This window comes from Cynocephalus volans, chromosome 7, assembly GCF_027409185.1.
Source record: "Cynocephalus volans isolate mCynVol1 chromosome 7, mCynVol1.pri, whole genome shotgun sequence".
Taxonomy (NCBI): domain Eukaryota; kingdom Metazoa; phylum Chordata; class Mammalia; order Dermoptera; family Cynocephalidae; genus Cynocephalus; species Cynocephalus volans.
In genome coordinates this window covers 102,149,666-102,174,951 of record NC_084466.1, presented here as the reverse complement: position 1 = coordinate 102,174,951, position 25,286 = coordinate 102,149,666, and the positions used below count along the sequence as shown (strand labels likewise).

General features: G+C 35.2%; 1 protein-coding gene across 6 annotated transcripts in view; it reads right to left on the bottom strand.

Annotated features, from left to right (window-relative positions):
- The window catches only part of CTNNA3 (catenin alpha 3), a 1,664,900-nt gene that overhangs the window by 639,571 nt on the left and 1,000,043 nt on the right, over positions 1-25,286 (bottom strand). For all 6 annotated transcript variants that reach the window (XM_063101675.1, XM_063101678.1, XM_063101679.1 and 3 more), the window contains one exon: positions 16,560-16,652. In XM_063101675.1, coding sequence (XP_062957745.1) covers positions 16,560-16,652 — 93 coding nt within the window. The remainder of the gene's footprint in view (positions 1-16,559; positions 16,653-25,286) is intronic.

The following is a 25,286-nucleotide window of genomic DNA, read 5'->3' as shown; positions in this document are numbered from 1 at the left end:
ATTCATTGCTTATCATTCTCAGAAAGAATTTAATCTCCCTAAGGACAGGCACTTTGATTATTGTGTTTAGTACAATAGACTCAGTGCCTAGAAAAGTGCCTAGCATGTAGCTGATATTCAGTAAACATTTGTGGAATGAATAGATGGATCTTCTGTGTCAAGTGGGATGACTCCATAAAAATAGTACCCAATGGCCAACATTTAATGTAAGTTAAAAACCCCATGCCTCCCAATGAAATCTTTCTAGTAACTATTTGTTAAGGAATCTCTTTCTTGAAAAAGGCTACAAACAACTGCAACAATTGACTTCAACTATACTTTAGTTCAGAATGGCTTTTGAATATTTGCCTTTAAATTTTCTGATTTATTGAAAACATCCAGTGGAAACTGAAATCATGATTATTTACTGGCAGTTGATTTTATTCAATCCAGAGAGGAAAAGACTTCAAAAGGAAGGTGGCTGTCATTATTTGTCTTTATTAACTTATTAACAAAGCCTGGTTAATACGTACTTTTCTCCCAGGCCGTAGAGATAAGTTTTTGCTTAGGAGCACAACCATGAACTCTTCTTGGAATACTCATGGGCAATTTTGCACTCATGAGCTGTGATATTTCCTTAGATTTCAGACCCATTTCTCCTAGGCTGCCTCATCCTGCAGTCTTCTTTTCTGTCCTAGTCTCCTACTCTCAGATTAATACCAGACCCATCTATAGACCAAAGGCTCTTTCCTTAAAATGCTATACCTCACTTTGGATTATTCATGAAATATCTCTTATTACACAAGGATATTGCTTGGAAAATGCAGTTATACCTAAGATGAACAATAGGGTCAATGAGCAGAACAGGAAAGGAATCTAAATAGTAATCAAGTACACCATTACCATAAGGCTCTGAAAACTGGCTACAGATCTCTCTCTCTCTCTCTCTCTCTCTGTTTGGAATGGTGACTACAGAGAAGTTTAGAAAATGAATTTGAAGGCCTTAACACAAGCATTTTACAGTTTACCACAGTTTCTTCCAGACTTACACTATACCAGATCACATATTAAATTTTTTGGCCTCTACCTTCCACTAACATCATTTAAATGTCTTCAGTATCATTTAAATGTCTTCAACATTACCACCAGAAATATTCAACAGCACCTACATGTGAGGGACAGAAAGTGTACATTCTTTTGGATCCCTGTGTTACCTAGGAATGGAGCAAAAGTCTTTGGAAAGTATGTATTTTTATTTAATCATTAATTCATAATTAATAACTTGCCAGATTAGAACAATGATTTGAAATGGTACAAAGTCATTGTTGATATAGAAATAAATAACAAATAAGAGTGCCAACACCATGACAGGGAGGCCCAGGGCAGGGAAGTGCCCCGGTCCAGCCCCAGCCCCTACCCACCACACCCCACCCGTGCAGGATGTAGGAAGAGCACTACCATCACCACAAAGAGGCCCAGGGCAGGTAAGGGCTCTGGCCCCAGCATGACCACACCCCACCCTATGCAGGAGGCAAGAAGAGCAACAACACTGCCACAGGGACACCCAGGGCAGGGAAGTGCTCCAACTCTGGCTCCTCCTACCCACCATACCCCCATCCACACAGGAGGCAGGAAGAGCACTGATGCTGCAACAGAGAGGACCAGAACTGCCTCCTCAGAGGTAGTTCACAACAGCAGCCACTACAGCTTCGACCTGTGCAAGGACAGCTTGTCACCACAGTAGCAGCCATGACTACCATGCAGGTAGCCTGCCATGTATTTGACTGCTTTGACACAAGGAGAGTCACCAGAGGAACCTGGAAACAGAAGAGGAATCTTTCTTCTCAAAGTCCAGTACAGAGTAGTAGAAAGCAACTGATCTACCAGATGGCTAGAAATGATGTAGAGATACTAGAAATATGGGGGGGGGGGGGCAAGAAAATACACTACCAAAGGAATATAGTAATTCTCAAGGACCAGACTCTACAGAACAGGAAACCCTTGAAATGAACAAAAAGGAATTCTGGCTTACAATTTTAAGGAAACAATGAGATAAGAGAAGACTCAGTTAAACAACACAATCAAACAAGGAAAAATATCCAGGATATTAAGGAGGAAATTTACAAAGATGTTAACATCTTAAAAATAAATGTAGCAGAACTCCTGGAACTAAAGGATTCACTCAATGAAATAAAAAAATACACAACAAAGAGCTTAGGCAGCAGATTAAAGCAAGGAGAAAAGAATTTCTGATCTTGAAGATGATCTTTCCAAAACAACCCAGGTGAATGAAAAAAAAAAAAAAAAACAAGAAGAAAAGAATTAAGAAAAATGAAGAAAGTCTAAGAGAGTTAGCAGACAACCTTAAGTGCACAAACATTCAAATCATGGGAGTTCCAGAAGGGGAGGAAAAAGTAAAGACATTGAACATCTATTCAATGAAATAATAATGGAAAACTTCCTAGGTATAGGGAGACACACAGATCTTCAGATCCAGGAAGCTCAAATATCCCCAAACAGATTCAATTCAAAAAGACCCTCCCTGAGACATATTGTAGTCAAACTGACAAAGCTTAAAGAGAAAGAGAGCACACTAAAAGAAACAAGAGAAAAGCATCAAGTCACCTGTAAGGGAGCCTCTATCAGACTAACAACAGACTTCTCAACAGAAACTCTATAGGCCAGAGGAAAATAGAATGATATATTCAAAATACTAAAAGAAAAAAACTGCCAGCCAAGAATACTATACCAGCAAGATTATCCTACAGAAATGAAGAAGAAATAGTGTATTTCCCAAACAAAAGATGCAGCAGTTCACCACCACACAGCCAGCCCTGTAAGAAATTCTCAAGAGAGTCCTGCATCTGGAATCGGAAAAAAAATCTCTACCATGAATATGCAAGAAAGAATAAAACCAACTGGTAAAACACAAATGGCAAAGAGCAAGGAAATAGAAACAAAAATCTCATCACCTCAACAAATATCAAATATTGAGGATGACTAATAAAAGTGGGAAAGAAACAAAAGTTTTTTAAAACATCTAAACGAAAAGCAATACAATGCCAGGAGGAATATGATACCTCTCAGTAACAACCCTAAATGTAAATGGATTAAACACCCCATTCAAAAGACACAGACTGACTGGATTACAAAGCTAGACCCAACTATACACTGTCTTCAAGAGATTCACCTCACCTATAAAGACACACACAGACTAAAAGTTAAAGGATGGAAAAAGATATACCATGCAAATGGAAACCAAAAAAGAGCAGGAGTCACTATTCTTATATTGGATAAAATAGACTTTAAAAACCATAAAAGGAGATAAAGAAGGCCACTATATAATGATAAAGGGATCTATCTCTTTCTTAAGGTCTAATAGTGTTGCTTTATATATCTGGGTATTCCAGCGTTGGGTGTATACATATCTATGATTGTTATGTCTTCTAGCAGGATAGATACCGATACGATAGTAGTGGGGAACCTGAACACCACTCTCTCAGCACTGGACAGATCATCCAGGCAACAAATCAACAGAGAAACACAGGATTTAAACTACACCTTAGACCACTGGACCTGGCAGATATCTACAGAACATTTCATCCAACAACTACGGAATATACATTCTTCTCATCAGCACATGGAACATTCCTCAGGATAGACCAAATGTTAGATCACAAATCAAGTCTTAGGAAAATTTTAAAAATCAATATCATTTCAAGTAACTTTTCAGACTACAATGGATTAAAATTGGAAATCAATAACAAGTGAACCTCTGGAAATTATACAAATACATGAAAACTAAACAACAGGGTCCTGAATAACTTATGGGTCCAAAAAGAAATTAAACAGAAAATCAAAAAATTTATTGAAACAAATGAAAACAAAGACACATCATACCAAAACCTGTGGGTGACTCCAAAATACTCCGAGGGAAGTTTATTACAATAAAGGCTTACATTAAAAGGATAAAAGATTTAAAATAAATGACCTAACACTACACCTCAAAGAAGTAGAAAAACAAGAATAATCCAATCCCAAAGGTAGTAGACATAAAGAAATAATTAAAATCAAAGCATAACTAAATGAATTAGAGACCCAAAATCAACCTATATACTTACAGCCAACTGATCTTGGACAAAGGCAACAAGAATATACATTGGGGAAAAGACTGCCTCTTCAATAATGGTGCTGGGAAAACTGGACATCCACATGTAGAAGAATGAAACTAGACCTGTACCTCCTGTCATATACCAAAATCAACTCAAAATTCATTAAAGACTTAAGTATGAGACCCAAAACCATAAAACTAAAAAAGAAAACATAGGGGAAACACTTCAGGAAGGAGGACTGGGCAAAGACTTTATGAATGAGATCCCAAAAGCACAAGCGACAAAAGAAAAAATGAACAAATGGGATTATATCAAACTAAAAAGCTCTGCATGACAAAGGAAGCCATCAGCAGAGCAAAAGGCAACCTACAGAATGGGAGAAAATACTTGCGAACCATACATCTGGCACGGGATTAATATCCAGAATTGATAAGGAACTCAAACAACTGAACAGTAAAAAATCCAAATAATCCAATTAAGTAAAGGGCAAAGGAGCTGAGTAGACATTTTTTTTAAAAAGATATACAAATGGCTAACAGGTACATCATTTGCAAAGGAACCAAGGCCTAGAATTCTGAAACAACAAACCTTAAATATATAAGAATCAAAAAGTATTGCAGACACTGTGTTGAAAAGAAAATTTCCTGGGAAATTTTCCTTATCACCTCTTTTACAGAAAGTAGAAATAGAAAAAAAAAGTATATGTTCTTTGCACAATTATAGAAATATAAATAGATAAAACTCTGATGAAATAATTCTAAAACCAAGAAGAATGTTAGTATTCAAATTCTAAAACATTTATTTTTTGATTCCTTGACCCTGGGCTACTCACTTATCCCCTGAATTTCTTCTGCCTCATACATAAAATGAGTCCAATAATTCTTATGTCACAGAAGACTGTTGCAAGAATTAAATTGATAACCCAAGTAAAGAACTTGCCACATCGCAGATGCACGAGGAATAGCCATCTCTTCTTCAATAGACTTTGTTACAAAGTACACACATGTACCCATTACAGAAGATGTGTACATATGTTCAGAAGCAGATTCAGGGCTTACATGTAGTTTTCAAAGAATAGGGATTTAAAAAAAGGTCTGTTTATTTTGTGAGGTATTTAACTCATGTTGTCTTCCATTAGGAAAGTGGAATTTTATTGTGGTATAAGTAAAGTGATTTTATTTCTAAAAGAGTAGGCCAAAATGTAGATAATTTTACTTTACAAAGAATAAACTAAGCAATACCACATTAATACCTTGCTATTTACTAGACACAAGGTTTTGACTCTCATAAATTCCCCAGATCTAGTTAATTCTATCCATGGAGCAATGATCTTACAGCTTCAGGATCTCAAAGCTGTTCTGTTGTGCTTCCCTTGTTCTGGTTTTATAATGAGAATATGGGATAATGGTATGCCTGCTTGAATTGTTTCAGTTTTTCTTTGTCTCATTCTCCCTGGGTGACCAAAAATAACTCATTTTATTTTACAGAACATTGTCAAAAAAAGGCAGCCTTAGAACAGAAATGATAGAAAATAAAAAATAAAAAAATAATGATTGTTGGTCTACATAGAATGGATTTCTTCTGTTTCTTCTTGCTCCTTTATTTATTCTTAAGTCCAAGAGTATTTCAGTGCTCTTACAACATTGACTTTCCCAGGTCATTGCCCTAACCAGCTTATATTCCGAGAGAGCAGGAATCATCTGATAGTTCTAAGCTTCTGATTCAGTGTGGATATGGAGTTGGAACACTGTCCTCTTGAAGAAAATGCAAAACAAACAAACAAAAACCTCTCTGAATCTAAATTGGGAAATCGGGATCAGTGGCATTGTCAGTTACAATGTGAAATATGAGACCCCGGAGTCTTTCAGTCATAGGACTCCAATTTGCAATCTCGGTTGTAGCGCAGGAAGAGGATGGATGATTGCTTGGGTTTGTATAAGGTCCTTTGTTCAGAGAAGTTGTCATGACAGGGTAGAGAAATTTTCAGGACATATGACTGCAAGTAGTTTTCATATTAATCCTTAAGGAAAAGAAAGTTCTTGGAAGAAACAGTCACAGACATTCTTCATTTGGCTAAATATCCTGGTACTAACAGATTATTTATTTAAGACTCACATTTAACATGACATTTAAAAATATTGTACCAACCATATATTTTTCAGTACTAACATTACCTTCTGAATTGCATAGAAAAATCTTAAGTCATAAAGCTGGGTTTTTTGTTTTGTTTTGTTTTTGTTTTGTTTTAAATCTGCCCATGTATTTAAGATTCCTTTACGTGTTAATCACTCACAAGTCCAGGACATCTTATTTACTTACTTTAATAATATGTGATAGCTCATATTAATATTTAGCTCCATGAGCCTGAGCTTACTGAAAAAAAATATATACTTCAAAGAACACTGCTAGAATTGCTTAAAAACCTAATGTACACATTGATTCTGGAGATAAAAAGCAATATTAGAAAGTTCACAGGAAGTAAAAGGTATGGTAGGACTCTGATAAGTCTGTGAGGTGGAGCTCCCAGTGATTTTCTTTTCCACAATTAATTTTACTTTTCAATTCCTAGGGGAAAAAGTGTAGGAATATAGCTTCTGGCCCCTACCCTCTCCTTTCCCACAAAGCCACCAGAACTTCTCTTGTTAAGATCGCTGCCAACTTCCCACTTTCCAGCTCCGTTAGACACTTGTCAGCACTCGTCCCGCTGGACCTCTCTGGAGCATCTGTCATCGCTGACCACCGTGCTGAAGTTCTGCTCTACATGCAAAGCTTCCAACAAGCCACACTCTCCAGACTTTCCTCTTACTTTGCTGATTGCTCTTTCCTGGATGTGTTTTCTTAAGGTTATGCCTTTGATTTTTTATTTTCTCTTCCTCTTCAGCAGTCTTGGCCCACAGTTATGGTTCCAACCATCACCTATGTGAATGGTTTCCATATCAAGCTGTGACACTTCAAGTTCTTGTAGTGCTGTCTGCTATCATCTTAACCTGGATGTTCAGGTAGTACTTTAAATATATTAATATCTGTCCTAAAATGACTCCTCCCTTTTATTTCCAATTGCTCCTAATACAACCACAATCTTCCTAGGTGCTAGGCTGAAAAAACCTCAAATGTATCCTATTTCACCTTCATCAACACCATCATGTAATTTGTTTTCAGTTTCTTATCAATTTTTATAGTCCATTTGCAATTTGTCCCAGCTTACAAATTTTTATTCCTATATCCTTTATTCAGATCCTGACTTTCGCATGTAATATTCAATAATCTCTTAACTGGTCCTGCCTCTCCCTTTTTCCATTCAATTGACATACAGTTTCCAGATTAATCCCCAGAAAGCACAGCTGTGATGATGTCATCTTCTACTCAAAACCAAATCTACTAAACCAAATCTAAAGTCCTTCACTTGGCAGTAAGGCTACAACTTACCTTTTTCACACTCTATGCCCTCCCAGTGGTTCTCAGATAAGAGCAGTATCACCCGACTAGGAGGTACCTGGAAATGTGTGAAGGCACTTTTGGTTATTATGAAGACTGGGCTGGGGGAGGTGGTGTTTGTGTATTTAGTGCCGATTCTGAGTTTTCTGGAATCATCAGCCCCACCGCTGTGATTTTCCCACTCAACAAAGAATTGTTCCACCCAAAATACCAAGTGTTCCCCTGTTAAAAAACAATGTGGCTTAGACAGACTCAATTATTCACTTTTTTTTTTCAATTTCTGTTACATACTTTTCCATCTCCTCTGCTTAAAATGCCCTTTTCATATTTTTCCAAATGTCCAAATCTTGCTTATAGTTTAAGACCCACAGAAATATGTTACTTTTCTGTGATGCCTCTCTGAATCCTCTGGTATGAATCTTTCTCTAACTCTCATGTTATTTCAGCCTATTCCTCTGTAACACTACTTCGTTTCTACCTGAATAATACATTTTTTCATCTTATTGTAAATTAGTGCAAGCAAAGCTTCATCCTTGTTTTTTTTTTCCATGAACATTAACATTTTTAATATACTTGTAGCACAGACCGTGAATATAAATAAGCAAGGGCATAAACTCTCTGGTTTTTAATTAATTCTGAAATTCTTTTTTGGGCCTGCATGTTATATTATATTTAGTCCTAGTTGTCACTATCTGATTTTTGACCCCATTTTTCCATATGAGTTTGATGGCTATGATTTCTCTTCCACAACTTATGTTTCTTCTAGAACACACTACCTCAGACTTCCCTTCTAGGTGAACACAGACCTTAGGACTCTTATTCCTCAGAGCTGCTCCAATGGGTACCCCCCAAATCCCTACTCCCTGCCCTGGCTCACCCTAGCTCCATGGATGCTCGCAGTAGGTGGTCAGTAAATATTTGTTGAATGAAGAGATCCTCGCAGTAACTGGAAGGAAGTGGCTGACTGTGGAATTGGGACAGGATACACAGCAATTATAGTGCAAAGACACAGACATTAATTTTCAGACTTAGAAAGCAACTGTGCTCATAGCTGCACTCAAGCCCTGTCTCCCCACATAAGATTCACTTGCATCACTGGGAAGAACCTGTCCTAGACTTACAGTCTGAAATTACCTTAGTCAGTCTTGAGAATCAACCATTCAATCACGATTGGCTTTTTTTTTTTTTAAATAATCACCTCATTTTAGCTTTTTTATAGGATGACACACTGTTGGTTTCTGACATCTTAGAATATTTTATGCCATTCTCTGAAGAGAATAGAAATAAATTGGGCATAATTGTAAAAGGCCTGTCATGACTCTCATATGTACACCCTGGGATTCTTAAAGAATATGGTTATTTTACATTGATTACTTGAGTCCTATATTGTTTAGCTGTAGACAAAACATCCATTCATCATCACCATCAGCTACAGAAGATGAAAAAGAACATATTTTCTTCCCCAGAGCATGATACTTAGAAAACTAAGTGTTTTCAATTCACGGATATGACAGCTTCTCGATCATAAAAACAAACAAACAAAAAACCCCACCATACAAATGAGGATATTTTTTCAATTTGAAGGAGATAGCCCAATGTCCTTATTCAAGCATGTATCTACAGTAACACATCATAACTTGGTCAAAATAAGCTGCTGTTGTAACAAAACTATCCTGTCTATGCAGAGGGAGATAATGCCAGTCACTTCACGTGGCTTGTACTTCAGTTATGTGGCACATTGGGATTTTTTATCACTTTGATTAGAAATTGGGAGTTTTATCCTTCCCAGAAAACAAAGAAAGATGGAAAATAGTGAAGGCTTTTGTCATCCACCTGCCAATGCCTATAATAATAATAATAATAATAATAATAATAATAATAATAAAAGTTCATTCAGGCATAATCATTCACTCAGTAAATATGTACTGAGTACATACTATCTGTCAGGCATTATTCTTAGGACACATTAATGGCACAAAAATTTCTACCATCATGGGGCTTATATTTTTTCATGTTTAAATATAAGTACAAGCAATCTCCAGTGCATAACCTCCCCCAAATACTTTGTTCCTTTTATACTTCACAAGCTTCTATGTCTGGGGCAACCTTGACCTTCTTTCCTCCTCTTCAATACACCCAATATACAGGCCTTTTAGAAAGTAATTATAGATTTCCAATAAGCAATTTATGAAAAAATAGTCTATTTATACCCAATCACATGACTGAAAATAAATTAGGTGCCTCTGGAAGCTGTTTTAGCTCTGTCAAGTCATTGGATACCATTTAATGAGAAGGATAGAAAAAAAAAAAAAAGATATAACAAAGCTGTACTAGATATTGATTTACACTAGACAGTAATTGGAAAACTTGACTTGATTTTGGAAAATCTAAGCACTTGTGAAAGTCTGCCTAATTGAGTTTGGGTTTACCATAGGGAAACTATCCTAGGCTTTCATTATGCTTTTTATTAATTAGAATCTTACTTATGGGAGGAACATTTAAAACCATCTAATACCTCTTCCTCACAATGATGACATTATCTCTCCAATATTTTTAACAAGGGAACAGCCTATCTGGCTTTTGTTTAAACACCTCCAGTGATGAGGTGACAGTTCACTATGGCTTAAAACAACTCATTCTTTTTCTGCCTATCCTTTATAATGCAGGGCCCAGAATGCAGCATGGTCACCAACTTCTCCATGCCAAATACATTGGGAATTTCCCCTATTTCACAAGCTAAGCATTATAATCATTTTAAAGCTGTAAGATGGTCCCCATGTCAAGCTACTGATTTTTATGGCTGAATCATCTAAATTAGCGCTTTTAATTTTCTGGATTTTTCTGGTCACTTTTTTTTTTTTTTAAGAAGGAGATGGAGGAGAAAGAGGAGAAATTGACATAGAGTTGGAAAATTTTTATTTTGCCATAAAGTAATAACAATATGAAAAACTGTTATCTACTTTCATTATTATTTCATAAATCAAATGTTTTTGATGAATATCAAACAAGTAGAAAATACATCAATTCAGAATAAAAAGTTGAATAAATTTTACTTTATTAAAAAAGCTAAAACACACTGACCTAATTTCACTATAGACCATGAAAATGCTTTCATGAACCTATGCTTGGAATTCATTGACCTAAATAACAAATGTTCCTTTCACCTCCTGATGCCCTAGGTGCTTTTGATAAGCAATGTTTTTCCTATCCTCTTGTGCAATAGATTTTATTTAAGCTAAGGCCCTGACTTCATATTTACCCTTATTCAATTTTAGCTTATGAGTTTTCAAATAGTCCAAATTATCAACATATTTTAGAACTTTGAATTCTGTCTTTCTCAGCTTTATGCCATATGCAAATACAAAATGTTTCCTTTTTTAAGTGTCCTTGCAAGTCACTTGTTAAAACAGAACAAGGATTAAGCACATAGATAGCTTTCTCCTTCCACCAGGTTGAGTTACAGGTATAACTGATCGAATAGCTATTGTACTCCAGCAATACTATCATCCTGACCACATTTCTCTCATTTATATAAAAGGAAGATCCAATAGAGAATCTCAAGATGGGATATGAAAAAGCTTCTAGGCCAAAGTCTCACCTAAGGCTTGTACCTCCTGTACAGTAGGTTGGTTAAGTAGCTGCCCTCATTATGTTAAATGTCTGCAGCATTGAGAAATTCCAAATCTTTCCTTCCCAATAAAGTCCAATTTCTTTCAAGATAGCTCTGTTAGAAAACTCTTCTCTGTACTAAGATGAAATTTGTTTCCTTCTAGCCTCTACTCATAGGTTGTAGTTCTGGCCCTCAGGGCCCTTCAGAACAAGTCTTTCACATTGTAGGCCTTTAAAGATTTGATGACAGAGATCATGTTTCACCAAGTTTTACCTTTTCCTGGCTAAAAATCCCCTGTTGCTTTTATGAGGTTTTTTTATGAGTGACATGCAACTCATGTCACTATTTCAGACATCCTCTGCTAAATATGCTCCCAGTGACAATTCCTTTTTAAAGTATGACACCTGTAACTGGGCAAAGCATTGTAGTTGGAGCCTTTCAGCACAGTAAGAACCAAGGCAATTAAATTCGCTGAAATCTAAGTGAATTCAATTGTAGTTACAAACAGATATTAAGTGCTGCCCTATCAGCTCCACCTGACCCAGTATTCATCTAACTCACTCCAGAATCAATCTAAGAATTTTTTTTCCATTGGTTGGATTTTGTTTAGAAATTAATAAAATACCTATTTCTGGTTAAATTGAAAGTCCTAAAAAAAAAAAAATAATGAAATGTAAAAGTGCTCTTCTTTGTTCTTTGTCCCCAGTCTCACTTCCTGGAAGTAACCACTATTAAAACTCTCATGAGAACCTTTTGAAAAACTTTCCATGAATAGATAAACATATGTCTTGATCTATCTCCTTTTTTTTTCACATAAATAGGATCATATGCATACTCATCTGAAATTTGCTTTCTTCACTTATCTTGGTTATCTTCCATATCAAAAGATACACAGAGCCAATGCTCACACACACACATACATATACACAATTGGGCTGCACTCCAAACATACTAATTCCAAATTTCAGGATGTATAGCCTAGGCACAGCATATAGCATACAGTTTTAAATAATTTTGAAGTAGAGAGAAGGTTGAGAATCAGTTTTAGAACTTATTCCTTAATAAAAATTTTAAATCATATTAGCTTTTCTGAAAGCTATTTGTTGATAACTGTTGATTCACATTGAGATAACTATTAGCTAAAATCTCTAAGCCTTTTGAAGGGTAAATTTTGCCAAGCCATATCTCTTCCATTCCATACCTTTGCAATTGGTTTTATAGCTTCCAGTGTTTGTTGTTGTATGTTGTATGTTGTTTATTATCCACAACATAATAAAACAACAATATTATGTTGTTTAATATTTATACCTATTATATTTCACCTGGGTAGCTAGATTTAATCCGTATTCTAGAATTTCCAGATTCTTTGGGACTATTCTTTCAGCTGATATATTTCCTTTATTCTCTTATTTTTAACTGCAAAATTTGAGACAGTTATTTTATGTTTATCTAAATCAATAGTAAAACACTGAAATGGACTAGGCCTGGAGCAGATTATTGCAGCCCACGAGTTCAGGTCTCATCCTTGGTTAGCATTTATACATTAATCGGCGACTTAAATGTTTTTGTCATCAGTTACAACTCAAACTAATTATACTGCCATTTTTATCTTGTCATAAAGAAGACATGTCATGTTAAGTATAATAAAAGTTGTTGTCAAAAGCCTCCCTGACTTCTATGAATATCGGATGATTTGTCATTCTAGAAACTCTATCATTCATTTAAATACTGAACAAATATTTATTGAACATCTAATGTGTGCTGCATTACTGCAGGGCACAGGAAATAGAAGTAGTGAATAAGGAAAACCAAATCATTGCCTTCATGAAGTTTATGTTTGAGGGTGGACCATATGCTATAAAAAGGAACAAAATAATATAAGCATAATTTCATGTTGTGACACAGACTCTAAAAGAAATGAATATGTTGACATACCAGGGCATAGCTGGAGGAGTGATTTAGGAAGACTGATCTCCAAGAAGATACTTCATCTGAGTCCTCAAACCTGAACATAAAAGAAGCTGTCCTTATGACCATCTGGGAAAAGAGCACTGGGGAATTACCAAGTGCAAACTCATTCAGGTAGGTAGGAGGTTATTGTGTTCTAGAAAAAGAAAAGCCAATATGCAGAGATCTAATGAGTGAAAGGAAGATAATACAGAGTGAGGTTGGAAGTTAGGCAGTAGGAAGACCATGTAGGTATGATTAAGCCATAAAAAATAGTTTACATTTTATTGCAAAAAGCTAGAGAAAGCAATTTCTCTGATAAACATATTTAAAATGTTACTTTGGCTTGTATACAGATAGTAGATTACAGAGAGATGAGTAAAAGAATGGAAACTATACAGGATATTTCTGCAGTCCGAGATAGAGATGATGGTGGTATTGGCTAAGATGTGAACAGAAAAGACGGAGGTAAGTATATAGATTCAAGAGAGATATTTTTGATGAAATTAATAGGACTTGTTACTGAATTAGGCAGGAAAAACAGTCATTAGATATCATTAGAATATAAACTTCACAAAAGGAAGGATTTTTGTTTATGGTTTATTTTCTTTACTATTTCCTCCTCAGATATATAAGCAGTGCCTTCCACGTAGCAGATGTTCAACAAATACATAAGTAAATGAATAAAGGAAACCCTGCAGGTTTTTCACTAGAACAACTAGGTCAATGGCTGTGTTATTAGCTAAAACTGGGAGGACAGAAGAAGTAGAATGAGATGGGGATGAAGGAATCAGGAGTTCCATTGTGGCTATTTTAAGTTTCAGATGTCTTTCAGATTTCAGAGTGGAGATGCTAAAGGGAAAACCAGACATGTTAGTGTGGTCTTTAGGGAAGAGGTTTGGTCAGGAGAGGAAAATTTGAACGTTAGCACATAGAAGATATTTAAAGCTATGGTATTTATTGAAATAAATAGTAAAAAATGAGAGCCCCTGAAGGACGTTAAAGAAAAATCTGATTCTGTAGATACATATAATATGTTTATTGATAGAAAGTCATTATTCTCTAAAATAATCTAAAGTTCAAAATATTTTAACATGTTCAATCAAAATTCTAACATATTTTGTCATAACACTTGATAAGTTGATCCAGAAAGTTATGTGAAAGATTAAAAAATCAAAAAAAAGAGCAATAATTAAAATAAAAAAAATAAAAACAAGGTGAGCCAGTTTGCCTGGAAGATATCAAGATTTATTATAAAACTATAATTAAGACATTGTGATACTGTTGCAGGGATAGACCAATGGAACAGAATGGAAAGTCAGAAACTTGTATACTATGAAGCATGTTTCAATTTGTTTATCAACCTATATTTACATGTGAAACAATTGTAAAAAAATCACACATATTGATAAGTATGCATTATATGTGCATAATATAGTATATAAACATGTATATGTATTATATATGTCTGTAAGTATATATGTACATGTGTATAAAATCTCTAAAAAACAATGGAAACATGTATGGGTGTATATGTGTACACGTGTGTGTGAAACAATGGTAGCATTTAACATTAATTGAAAAAGGGCCATTATTTTTAAGCAAAAGAACTTATGCATTTTTAATGACTCAAGTTTGTTGTTAGCAATATTGAAATTGGTTAGATCCTTATACAAATAAAACTAACCAGAAGCTGAAACAAATAAAAAGTATAACCATGTAAATTAAAAGTCAACTACATTTGGATTTATCAGCATGACTCTAATGATTTATTTATTTACTTATTTTTAGGGTCAACTATTTAATACATAATGGTGTCTCAATTGTTAGAACTGTAAATAAAATAATCCTACCTTATCTTAGACATAAAACTAAATTTCATAAGGAATAAAGATCTAAATGTTAAATAACAATACTTCAATCTTTTAAAAAGATAAAGTGGCAACTAAATGACATTTTCTTGGTAGAATTTCTTAAGGCACAAAATCACAAAGTAGGGCACAGAGTAGGTATCAATAAATATTTATTAAAGAAATTAGAAGATGAATCATATGTTTACATTGAAGTTCTTAAAATCCTCTGTGATTAAAATATTATTTAAAAAGTTAAAAGAAAAGCCATAGGCAACAGATATTTTTAACAAACCTAAGCAGATCAATAACAATTAAAAAAAGGTAACACAACTAAAAATTGGCAAAGGATATAGGCAAGTCACAGAATTAGAAAGCCAAATAGTCAAAAAATATTTGGAAAAACTGTTCGCACTAGTAATCAGAAAATTATAAATTAAACCCAATGAGACATATTTAATACTCCTCAGATTGAAAAGCCATGTTAAAAAGTGAAAGCATCAAGTTTTATTATCCATGATGTGTAAAGAGATGAGAACTCTCTTCTCATAGACTATTGATGGGAGTGTAATTGATTCAACTACTTTAGAAACCTCATTGCAGTATTCTGTTTCCTATGGGTTTCATAGAAAATTGACATTATTTGGGAGAATCTCAGTTGCAGGCCCTCTAGATGCCACTTCTCCAGCCAGTTCTTAGGATTGTTAATCAACATTAAGTCTGAAGAAGCAGTTTCCCTCACTGTTTCCTCAATATTCTTAGAGATGAAACTGTCGGCAAGGCAAATCAAGAAATCTAACATATGCTCTACTTTTAGTAGAGTGAGAATCTCAGATGTCCAGAGACTTGAAGAGCCTAATTATTGTTCTATATCACATCCTTACATTTGTGGTCCTTAGTAGGAAGTATCCATATTATTTTCTGCTTCTTCTAAGACAAGGGTGTTTAAGATTTCCCTTATGTTTATCCTGATTACATATAATGAAATAACAGCCATGCATTATTTAACTATGGAAGGGCATTATTGATCTAGAAATAATTCCCTAAAACATGTATTGCTCTTCAGATTTTAAGAAACTCCTGAATTGCTGAAAAGAAAATATTTCTCAACTTTTTTTCAAACCTGTACCTTCTTCTGGTAAAATACCTACATAATATTTAGTCTCTCTAGTACCCAGTTTGCTCATCTATAAAATAAGGGACTTTAACTAGATAAGATCCTTTTGTATGGTAATATTCCAGGATTTGCAATACAGACTAAATTTTTTTTCCTTAAAGGTATTGCAAAATAAGCCCTCTATCCCTCTTTCTTTGACTAGAGATGAATTTAGAAAGATAGGCCAATGCATATATAACTGTTTAACTATCAGGACTCAATGTGTCCATTTTCAATGGTTCTTATAAACTTTCAGACGATTAGAAGATGTTCAACTCAGACTAACATCAAATCTTCCAGAACAATCTAAAAGAGCTACAAAAACCAGTTCCTTAGTAAAGAATAAATCATGACCTTAGCACAATTCAGTCCTCCATGTTTAGAAGAAATAATATATTTCCATATGTATAAAAGTATGAAGAGTTATATATAACTTTTATAGAAAAAAGACAGTAACTTAGTTATCATACCTGTGGACACAAGGTTTCCAGGTGGTGTGCAGCAGTTTTGACAATTTTAATTCCATCTTCATTTGTTGACATAGAACAAGCAAGATTTGCCACCTTAAATACAATTCAAAATAATGGAAATTATTTTAGATTATCAAGGAAACGCAGAAACATTTGTTATCCTTGACAAGTAAGAGCATGTATGTACACATTCACTGAAAATCTCAGTGACAAACAGCATTCTTATAAATGTCACTGGTATATGTTTTATTAAAGTATTCAGAAAATCTATTGAAGTAAATAACAACAAAAAGATGTAGAGAATTGTTTAAAACAAAAAGAAAGACCCGTGAATGAATCAGTAAATATTACATCGTCTCTTGGTATCAACATCTAACCCATCCTATTATGGAATGGGAAAAAAAAGGTTTTATCTATGGATTGAATACTAATAGGTTCTTGGAATCTCATATGATTATGGTTTATTTTAAGGTTGTAATTGGTTTATTATTTCCCAGAGGTCTATTACACATATTTAAGTTGCATTAGCATGACTGTATCTTTATTCGTGTTTTATTCAGCATCAAATATAGTACAAATCTGGACAAATACAAGATAACTAAATTCTTCCTCCTCTTCTTCATTTTCTACTACAACTTCATGGGCACTGTTTGACATTCCAGTAGCTGGTTTGATTCAAGAATGACTGACACCCAAATTTCTTCTATATTACTGCTTTTGAAATTTACACTTTCTTCCAGTAGAATGAGTGCTCTTTTAAATTACCATTATGTCCATTACTTAAGTCCGACACTTACAAGTACTTTTTTTATATCATGAAAGAGCCATGAGAAACAGCATGGGATTTTTTCCACTTCCTTTGAATCCCACTCTTGTACAACAGTCCTCTTGCTAACACTGTAAGTGTTTATGTACAGAGGCAATGTGTTCTCTAATCTAGAAAATATGTCATTGTCTTCATCACTGCAAAATACTCCATTACTGCAAGGGGATCATTTTTCTAACAATATTTTTCTAACTTTTCTAATGTCTCTGTTAGTTATTATATACTTTAACACATTGCAATTTTTAGTGCAGAAATCCAAAATACACTCAGTTGTGGAGAAACTGCACATTAGTTGCATGCAGTGGAAACAAACAAAAAACATATGTTTGGAGTGCTATTTCAAGAGTGCCACAAAATATTATTTAAATGGATTCATAGTCTTTGCTTTTTTATAGCATTACTTTTAATATGTCAATAGTAAAAACAACTCCTTGGTTTGCATTTACATATAATGAAATAACAGCCATACATTATTTAAGTATGGAAGGGCACAATAAGTATTTATTAATGTACATGGAAATGACTTCCTTGAAAAGGTCTTTTGTTGGCTTGAAGGTCACAATGCCTCAACTTTTACATCTGACACATAATTAGTGCATTTGTGAGTTATTTGAAAAGGGCAACAGTTTCTGTGCCCCTCTTTCCTACCCCACAAACTCACTCACTGAAAGTGAAATGCAGCAGTCTAATTGCACTGCACTTGCAGAAAATATCTATCTGTAAATGTGAGCACTGTTTGTTTAAAGATAAAAAATAAAAATTATTGCTTCAAATCTTTGGTCAAATTAGGAGAGTACAGGTTAATACAAAGCTTAAAAATTACAGAAAAGTGCTCACATATAGACAATCTTTTCCTTATTTATTTATTTTTTAATGTATCTTCTTTCTCTTCTTTACCCGTTTAAAAACAGACATCCTTGTTCTGGACATACTCTCGCCACCATGTTTACTGTGAGCCAATTAAGTGAATAGCATAACATGGAAATCATCTAAAACACAGTTTATGTTTACATTAGGAGAATTAACTTTTACAAAACTCTCAAATAAAAATACAAGATGATACAGGTTTAATATTTTTCCCCTCCAAAGCTCACATGGAGCTTGATTCCCAATCTGGCAGTGTTGAAAGGTGGGGCCTCTCATGATTGGATTGTGAAAACAATGCTCTGATGAATGGATTAATCCATTCATGGAGTAATGAGTTAATAGTTTAATGGGTTATCATGGGTGTGGACTGGCAGCTTTATAAGAAGAGCAAGTGAGCACATTAACAAGTGCTCTTCCCCCTCCTGGCCATGTGATACCCTACATTGCCACGGGACTGTGTGGAGTCCCCACCAAGAAGGCCCACACCAGATATGCTTCCTGGACCTTGCACATTTCAGCCTATAAAATTGTAAAAAAAAAATTTAATTTCTTTATAAATTACCTACTTTCAGGTGTTCTGTTATTAGTATCAGAAAACAGATTAATATACAACACAATTGAAAGTTTTCTATTCAATTAATGATCATACTAATACTCTTTCTGTCTTCACTTATTCAGTGCCTATGCACAACTCAACTTCTGTTTAAAAGAACTGTTCTATGTCAAGTAAACTTTCTAAGTAATCCAGTACTATTTCAAGGCATATGAAGTTTTAGTGCTATTTTGTATAAAAAGGTTGAATTTATAAGCTAGCTAGCCTTCTGTGACAAAACAAAAATGTAAGTAACAGAAATAAAATCTCTTCACATTTCTAAAGTGAGTGATTGTGACATATTTTCCAAAATCACATCAGTGTGAATAAAAGACAGATTTCTACTAATAATAATCATTCCTAAGTTCTGTGAGGCTCCTTAGACGGTCAAGTACAGTATGAAGGTAACTCTCTATCGGTTAAAAAAAAAAAATCATGCAAATAAAATATTTTGTAAAGTAGTTTGAGATATTTGGATATCTGACATCCTTTGTGTATCCAAATTTGATATTATTTCAAAAATCCAGGTAAAACTTCATTATTTAAGAGATCCCTGCAGAAAGTTTCCACTCACTAAGGGAAACTAGGGCATAGGCGTGTTTTGGAGAAAAAAAGATTTGGGTTTGAACCTGATTATCACAATCAACAAACCTCTGATCATGGGCAACATGTTAACTTCTCTGATCCTGTCTTGTCACCTATAAAATGGGTATGATGATACTTATCTTACTGGGTGTTTTGAGGATTAAACGAGCTAGAGCGTGGAGAGGGTCTGATACCTGGTAGCCCTGACCAGGTATAATTTCTTTCCATCCCATCTATTTCTCAACTAATGAGGAGAAAAAAAGAATATTCAGTCTCTCAGAGGTTTTGTAGAATTAAATCCTTAGGAGCTTAAGGAAATTTAACAAAATGTATAATCCAAGAACCACAAACTCAGATGCTTTGAAGAGCCATAGAAGGAAGATAGAGCCTAGATGTAATTCAGTGATGGGTCCTTGTACTGGATTGAATTATGTCCCTCCCAACTCCCTGAAGCTTGAACTGTATCCCCCATGTTTTATGTATTAGAAACTTAGCCCCCATTGTGACTGTTAAGAGGATGGGAAATCCTAATACGGTAATTGAAAGGTGGAGCCTTGAAGAGGTGATTGGATTGTAAGACTGTGCAGTAGTGAAAGGATTAAAAACGGTGGCCAAGGTCATGGTTCTGGGGGCTTTAAGGGAAGAAGAGAGTCTATCTTGCTCTCTCTGCTCTTTCTGCTTCCACTATCTTGCAATGTGAGACCCCTGGGTCACTGTCTCCACCACTCCACCACCAGATGGACTTTGGACTTCCCATCTTCAGAAACCGTAAGCAGTAAATTTTGCTTTTCTTTATAAATCATCCAGTTGCAGGTATTTTGTTATAAGAAACATAAATGGACTAAAACAGTCCTCAAGCAAAATGAGTGTGTATGCCCTAGTGAAATGCATATGAAATAATTAAAACAAAATGAAATGAAAGGAAAAACTCACTGCCTTAGACAAACTAACAGTCCATTGGCTTACTTTAGCTCATACGTCATCAGCTGCGATCTCTGACCTTACTCTTCCATCCTCTATTGTATAGAAAGAAAAACAAAATCAAACAAGGAGAAGAAAGAACCAATGACAGGGAGACTATTAACCATGGATAGATGTGTGCTCTTTATGCCACCCTAAATTAAAATATTGACAAAGGTGCCTGCACTAAAATGATTGACCAGACTTTTATTGATATTATGTTATATCTTTAGCCAAGTCTAAGAAAAGCAGAGTCTAAATTATCCTAAATAAATGGGACCAAAGGCATTTAGGTAAATTCACACATTTGTTAAAAAGGAAAGGCTTGGATGAAATGTTCTCTCATTTTTACAAAAGATCAAATTATATCATTACAATAATTGCCAATACTGTATCTAATCATTCCAAAAACAAAAACAAAAAAAGGTTTAAACATGAACATGTCATATGACTGAGAGGAGAATGAAGTTTTCTATCAGCACCTCCGTTACACCTCTCCACTTCTCACCAGTTTTTCTGCCTTCTAAAATTTATGTCACATTCTAGGCCCTTTAAACTTGGCTGACCTTACTGCCCTATTTGGGATTAAAAAAAACCCAAAAAACATTGTAGATAACAAAGCCCGGCCAGACAATTCCTGGCTTGAAAAATCCTGTTGATGTTTTTCCTCCTCTCTCTGGCTCCTAGTTCAAGTTCTGTACATCCATCAGTATGTTCCTGTCATGCTTTCTATGTGCCAGACTTTGGGTCCTCCCTTTCACTTGGTGCAAAACATTCACAACCTAACCCATGGCCTCAGGTGAGAAATTCCTTGCTGTGGAACCTGGCCTTTTAGAACCCTATAGGCTAGGTTAGTTTTGTCTCATTCTCAATCCAGGTCAGGAAGATGGCTATCCTTGACCCAAAAGAATGACTCACTAATGGCAGAAGCAGGAACAGCTATAAAACAGGTATTTGGAGACTGGGAATTTTCTCAGTGACCCTTAAGTGAATCTACCATTTAATAAGTTAACTCTGCTTTTCATTACTTTATTCTAACTGTGTTAAGGAGATTCTATTTTTAAAGTATTAAATACCAGAGTATGCTACTTTTGAACATTCCAATATTAAGTTTTATCTGAAATCTCGGGAGCACAAGCAGTCCCCTCAGTCATCTTAGACAACTGAAATGGAATCACTGCTGGGAACAATCACACATCATTCAGTCGGTCACTAAGAAGTTCCACTCGGGTATTTACCTGTGGTATGTTTTCTCAAGAACGTGAAGCAAACTTTGATGTTTGGTAAGTTTTCCATTGTCACACATTCATTGTTTATAGATAATTCACACAGGTCATTGTAATATCACATCACTGTGTGTCCTAGCTCTCAGCAACGTAGAAAGGTCACTGTCTGAGTTTCACGCATTTTCCTCTCTGGCAGATGGTCAGGTAATTCCTGTGTAAACACTTCCAGAGACAGAGAATTTACTGTTTTGTAGGGCAGACTATTCCCATTGCAGGATAGTCCAAAGTTACAGAGTTACACAAGTTATGAAGTTCTTTATAAGGAGGTAAAATCTTTCTCTTAAAACCTTTATCGTAGTGGTCATAGAAATCCAGAACATCAAAAAATAAAGTTGGGGCCATAGGAAGTCTATATCAATAGTCTTCAGCTTGTGGGATAACTTGGTGATGGTGAAAATAGAATCACAAGTAAGTAGCTATCAAGAAGAAATGTCTCATTCCTTTTTCCAGGATGTTCTGATATGTTAAGTGTACATGGGTGGGAGTATGAGGTATAAGGGCCGAATAGTTAGATTTTTAAAAGTTTCCTCTGAAGATTCCGAAATACTATCCACACACACACACACACACCCCGCCCCCAACGAACATATACACACATACAACAACATGAAGATACACACTCAGACCTTGGCTGATTTTCATTTATTTGGATAGGCACCTCTTCCTGAAAATTAGTATAATGAAGCAAGAGTCTACAAAAGTATGACCTGGATGTTTACAGGAGAGGCTAGGAAGCACATCAAAGGCTTCACAAATTGCAGACAAAAAGTAATGACTTAAACTACTACATGAAACATAGAGAAAAGTTTAAAAATAAGAGTACTCAAGAAACAAGAAAATCAAGTGTAGGTGAAATTTCTGGCCTTCCGCACAGAATCCATTCCTCCTTCTGGTCATAACACTCTGATTTCCCCTTGGAAGACTGCTCTTTCTTCCTCTAACCCAGTGCTGTAAAGTCTTGGTATGACCATCAATCAAGGCTCCTAGTCCTCCACTAGCCCTAGCCGGGTCATATGCATTACTTTCTGCTATGTGCAGTCCTGGAGCAATCCTCCTGTCTGCACAATCTGAGCCTGATTGTTTCACTTGGACTTTACTTATTTGCACTGCCTTGTGTCTTCAATAAAGTATCTTTTTGTTTTTTCTGCTTAAGTAAGCTGAATTCACTTTCTTCTGCACACACCAAAGAACCCTAATTCTTGTTACTGAACCAGAAACTTCCACACCAAAAATGTACACACCAAGAATTTCAGACAGTTACTTTCAGCAAAATTAAAAGCTGGTAATGCAGAACCATAACCATTTCTGCCTCTGGGTTTAGGCAACCTGAATGTCCTAGTATCAGGTGCAAATGCAAGAAAGAAAGAATTCATCTCAGTTCCTGCACATATTGATAAATGTATTCATACTTGTCTTCCTTTGAATATCTAATCCTTCCATGTCTATTTAGAATATTTTACATACCAGGTACAAAAGAACATCTAATTCTTGAAGAAAATAAATTACTATTTTTGAGTTTATCTCTCTGCAAATGGTTCATTCTGTTTGAAAACCATCCCTCACATCCTCTTTCAAAATTGTACCTATACCTCAAAGCCTGGATCAAATATTATCTCTTCCACAGACTCTTCTCAGATGCCCAGAATCAGAATTCATACCTCCACCTTTCACACTCACAATCACAGCACATTCTCATTTGTCCTAATCTCTCTTATGTACCTATCAGATGGTGAGCTGTTCAAGGGTAAAGACAATGGTGTATTCCTTATTCCTTTTATTTATAATTTTTTATCAAGCAAAGTACCCTGAAATTATTTAGTCCATGACAATAAATAAAAATAATAATTTATTTTTGTCCATCTGGAACTGAATCATTATGAATATAAATTATTTTTATAATGTATATGAAACTAATACATTCAATAAATTGTATTTTTCAGAGTGCTGAGTTACAACTTAACTTGTTCATTGAAAGCTGTGTCTTTTTCCACCTCTCTCCCATAAAATTCCTGATTATCTACATATGAGCATAAAGGTAAGTATCAGTGCTTTAGATTATGAAGGAAGAACAGGCTTTAGGTTATGAAGAATACCTGAGAAAAGAAAGTCCTTGGCTATTAAACATAAATGCCCAGAGTTAATTTTAGTCTGACTGTGCATGTTCATTTGGAACATCAAAATTTGACAAGTCAGTAACAAAGTTACAAATGAAAATAGAAAAACTTTAAGTAGGGATGCAGAAACAATCTAGTTGAAATGGGTTCTTTTTATTTAACTTGGTATTTGCAAAGGATATTTGGGCATCTTTCTGAATTTAGAAAGGAACAAAGGTTCACAAAAGCTTGTGAAGAGGCATGAAGAAGGAAAAAGGGGTCTATGCCCCTTGCACACATTAGTAAGTAGCAAATTACAAAGGAACTGCCAAATCACAGATAGAACACTAGAACTTTTTCAGGTTAGTGAGAGATATGAAAAGTTGACCCAGATACTTCGAGTTTGAGTTGCTACTGAGATATGTAAGTACACATAACCAAAACGTAGTTAGGTGTGTAGTTAAGAGAGGTCTTTTCTGGAGAGATTAATAGGAAGTCACAAGCTTATCAATGGTAAATGCACGTGATCATATAGAGAGCAAATATTCTTATAAGTGTATCTAAGATATTAATATTTATTAAGCAGATAAAATAAGATAATCCTAAGTGAGTCTTAGAAAGAGAGGCCAGAGATGCAGAAGGTTACCCACAATACTGCGATGTCATGGAGACCAGGAGAAGAGAAGTTTTTAAAAAGATAGTAACAAATATCAAATGCTGAGAGGTCAAGTAAGTGATCCCCAAAATATCCATTGATCTAACCGCACAGATAGCCACGTTAATCATTCTTAGAGTGTGTGAGTGGAATGATGACGGTCATACTCGCCTTGTATGGACAAAAGTCTGTGTAGGAGGTAGGACAGCCCTAGGAGTCTTGTGACTCAAGGAAGAGAGCTATAGTACACTTGAACAACACTCACTCTCTCATTCCAACCTCTTTCCATTTCTTTTTATTTCACCTCTCAAGCATCTCCTGAATCATCTACTTTTCTTGCCTTCCACCCTTAAGTTTTGATCAGTTTTTTTTTTAATTCTTGCCTCTGGTTTTAGTTATTATTGTCAGCAAATGTCCCTTCTCTACAATATGTTCATCATACTGTAGCTAACATATTCTTTGAAATGTAAATTTTATTCCCCTATCATCATTTCCCCATTCCCATAACATATCCCCTTCCCCACAAGGTCCTGTATAGTCTGGCCCAAGACTCATCAAACCTAGTTCTTTTTCTCTCTTGGTTTCAGCTACATCAGCCTACATTCAGCTATGAGTGCTTCCTCTGTCACAGGACATTTGCACATGCTGTTCTCTCTAGCTTGGAATGCTGTCCTGCTCTTTCCTCATTGTCACTCTTCATACCACTTAGACCTGCTTACCTGCTATTCATCAGATATCTGATCAAAACTAGTTCCATGTGAAATTTTTCATGAACACCAATACCCTTTCCCAATCTCTACCCCTGAGACCTTCACCTACCTAAGTCAGGATTTTTCTTCAAAGCCTAATTCTCAGTTTATAAT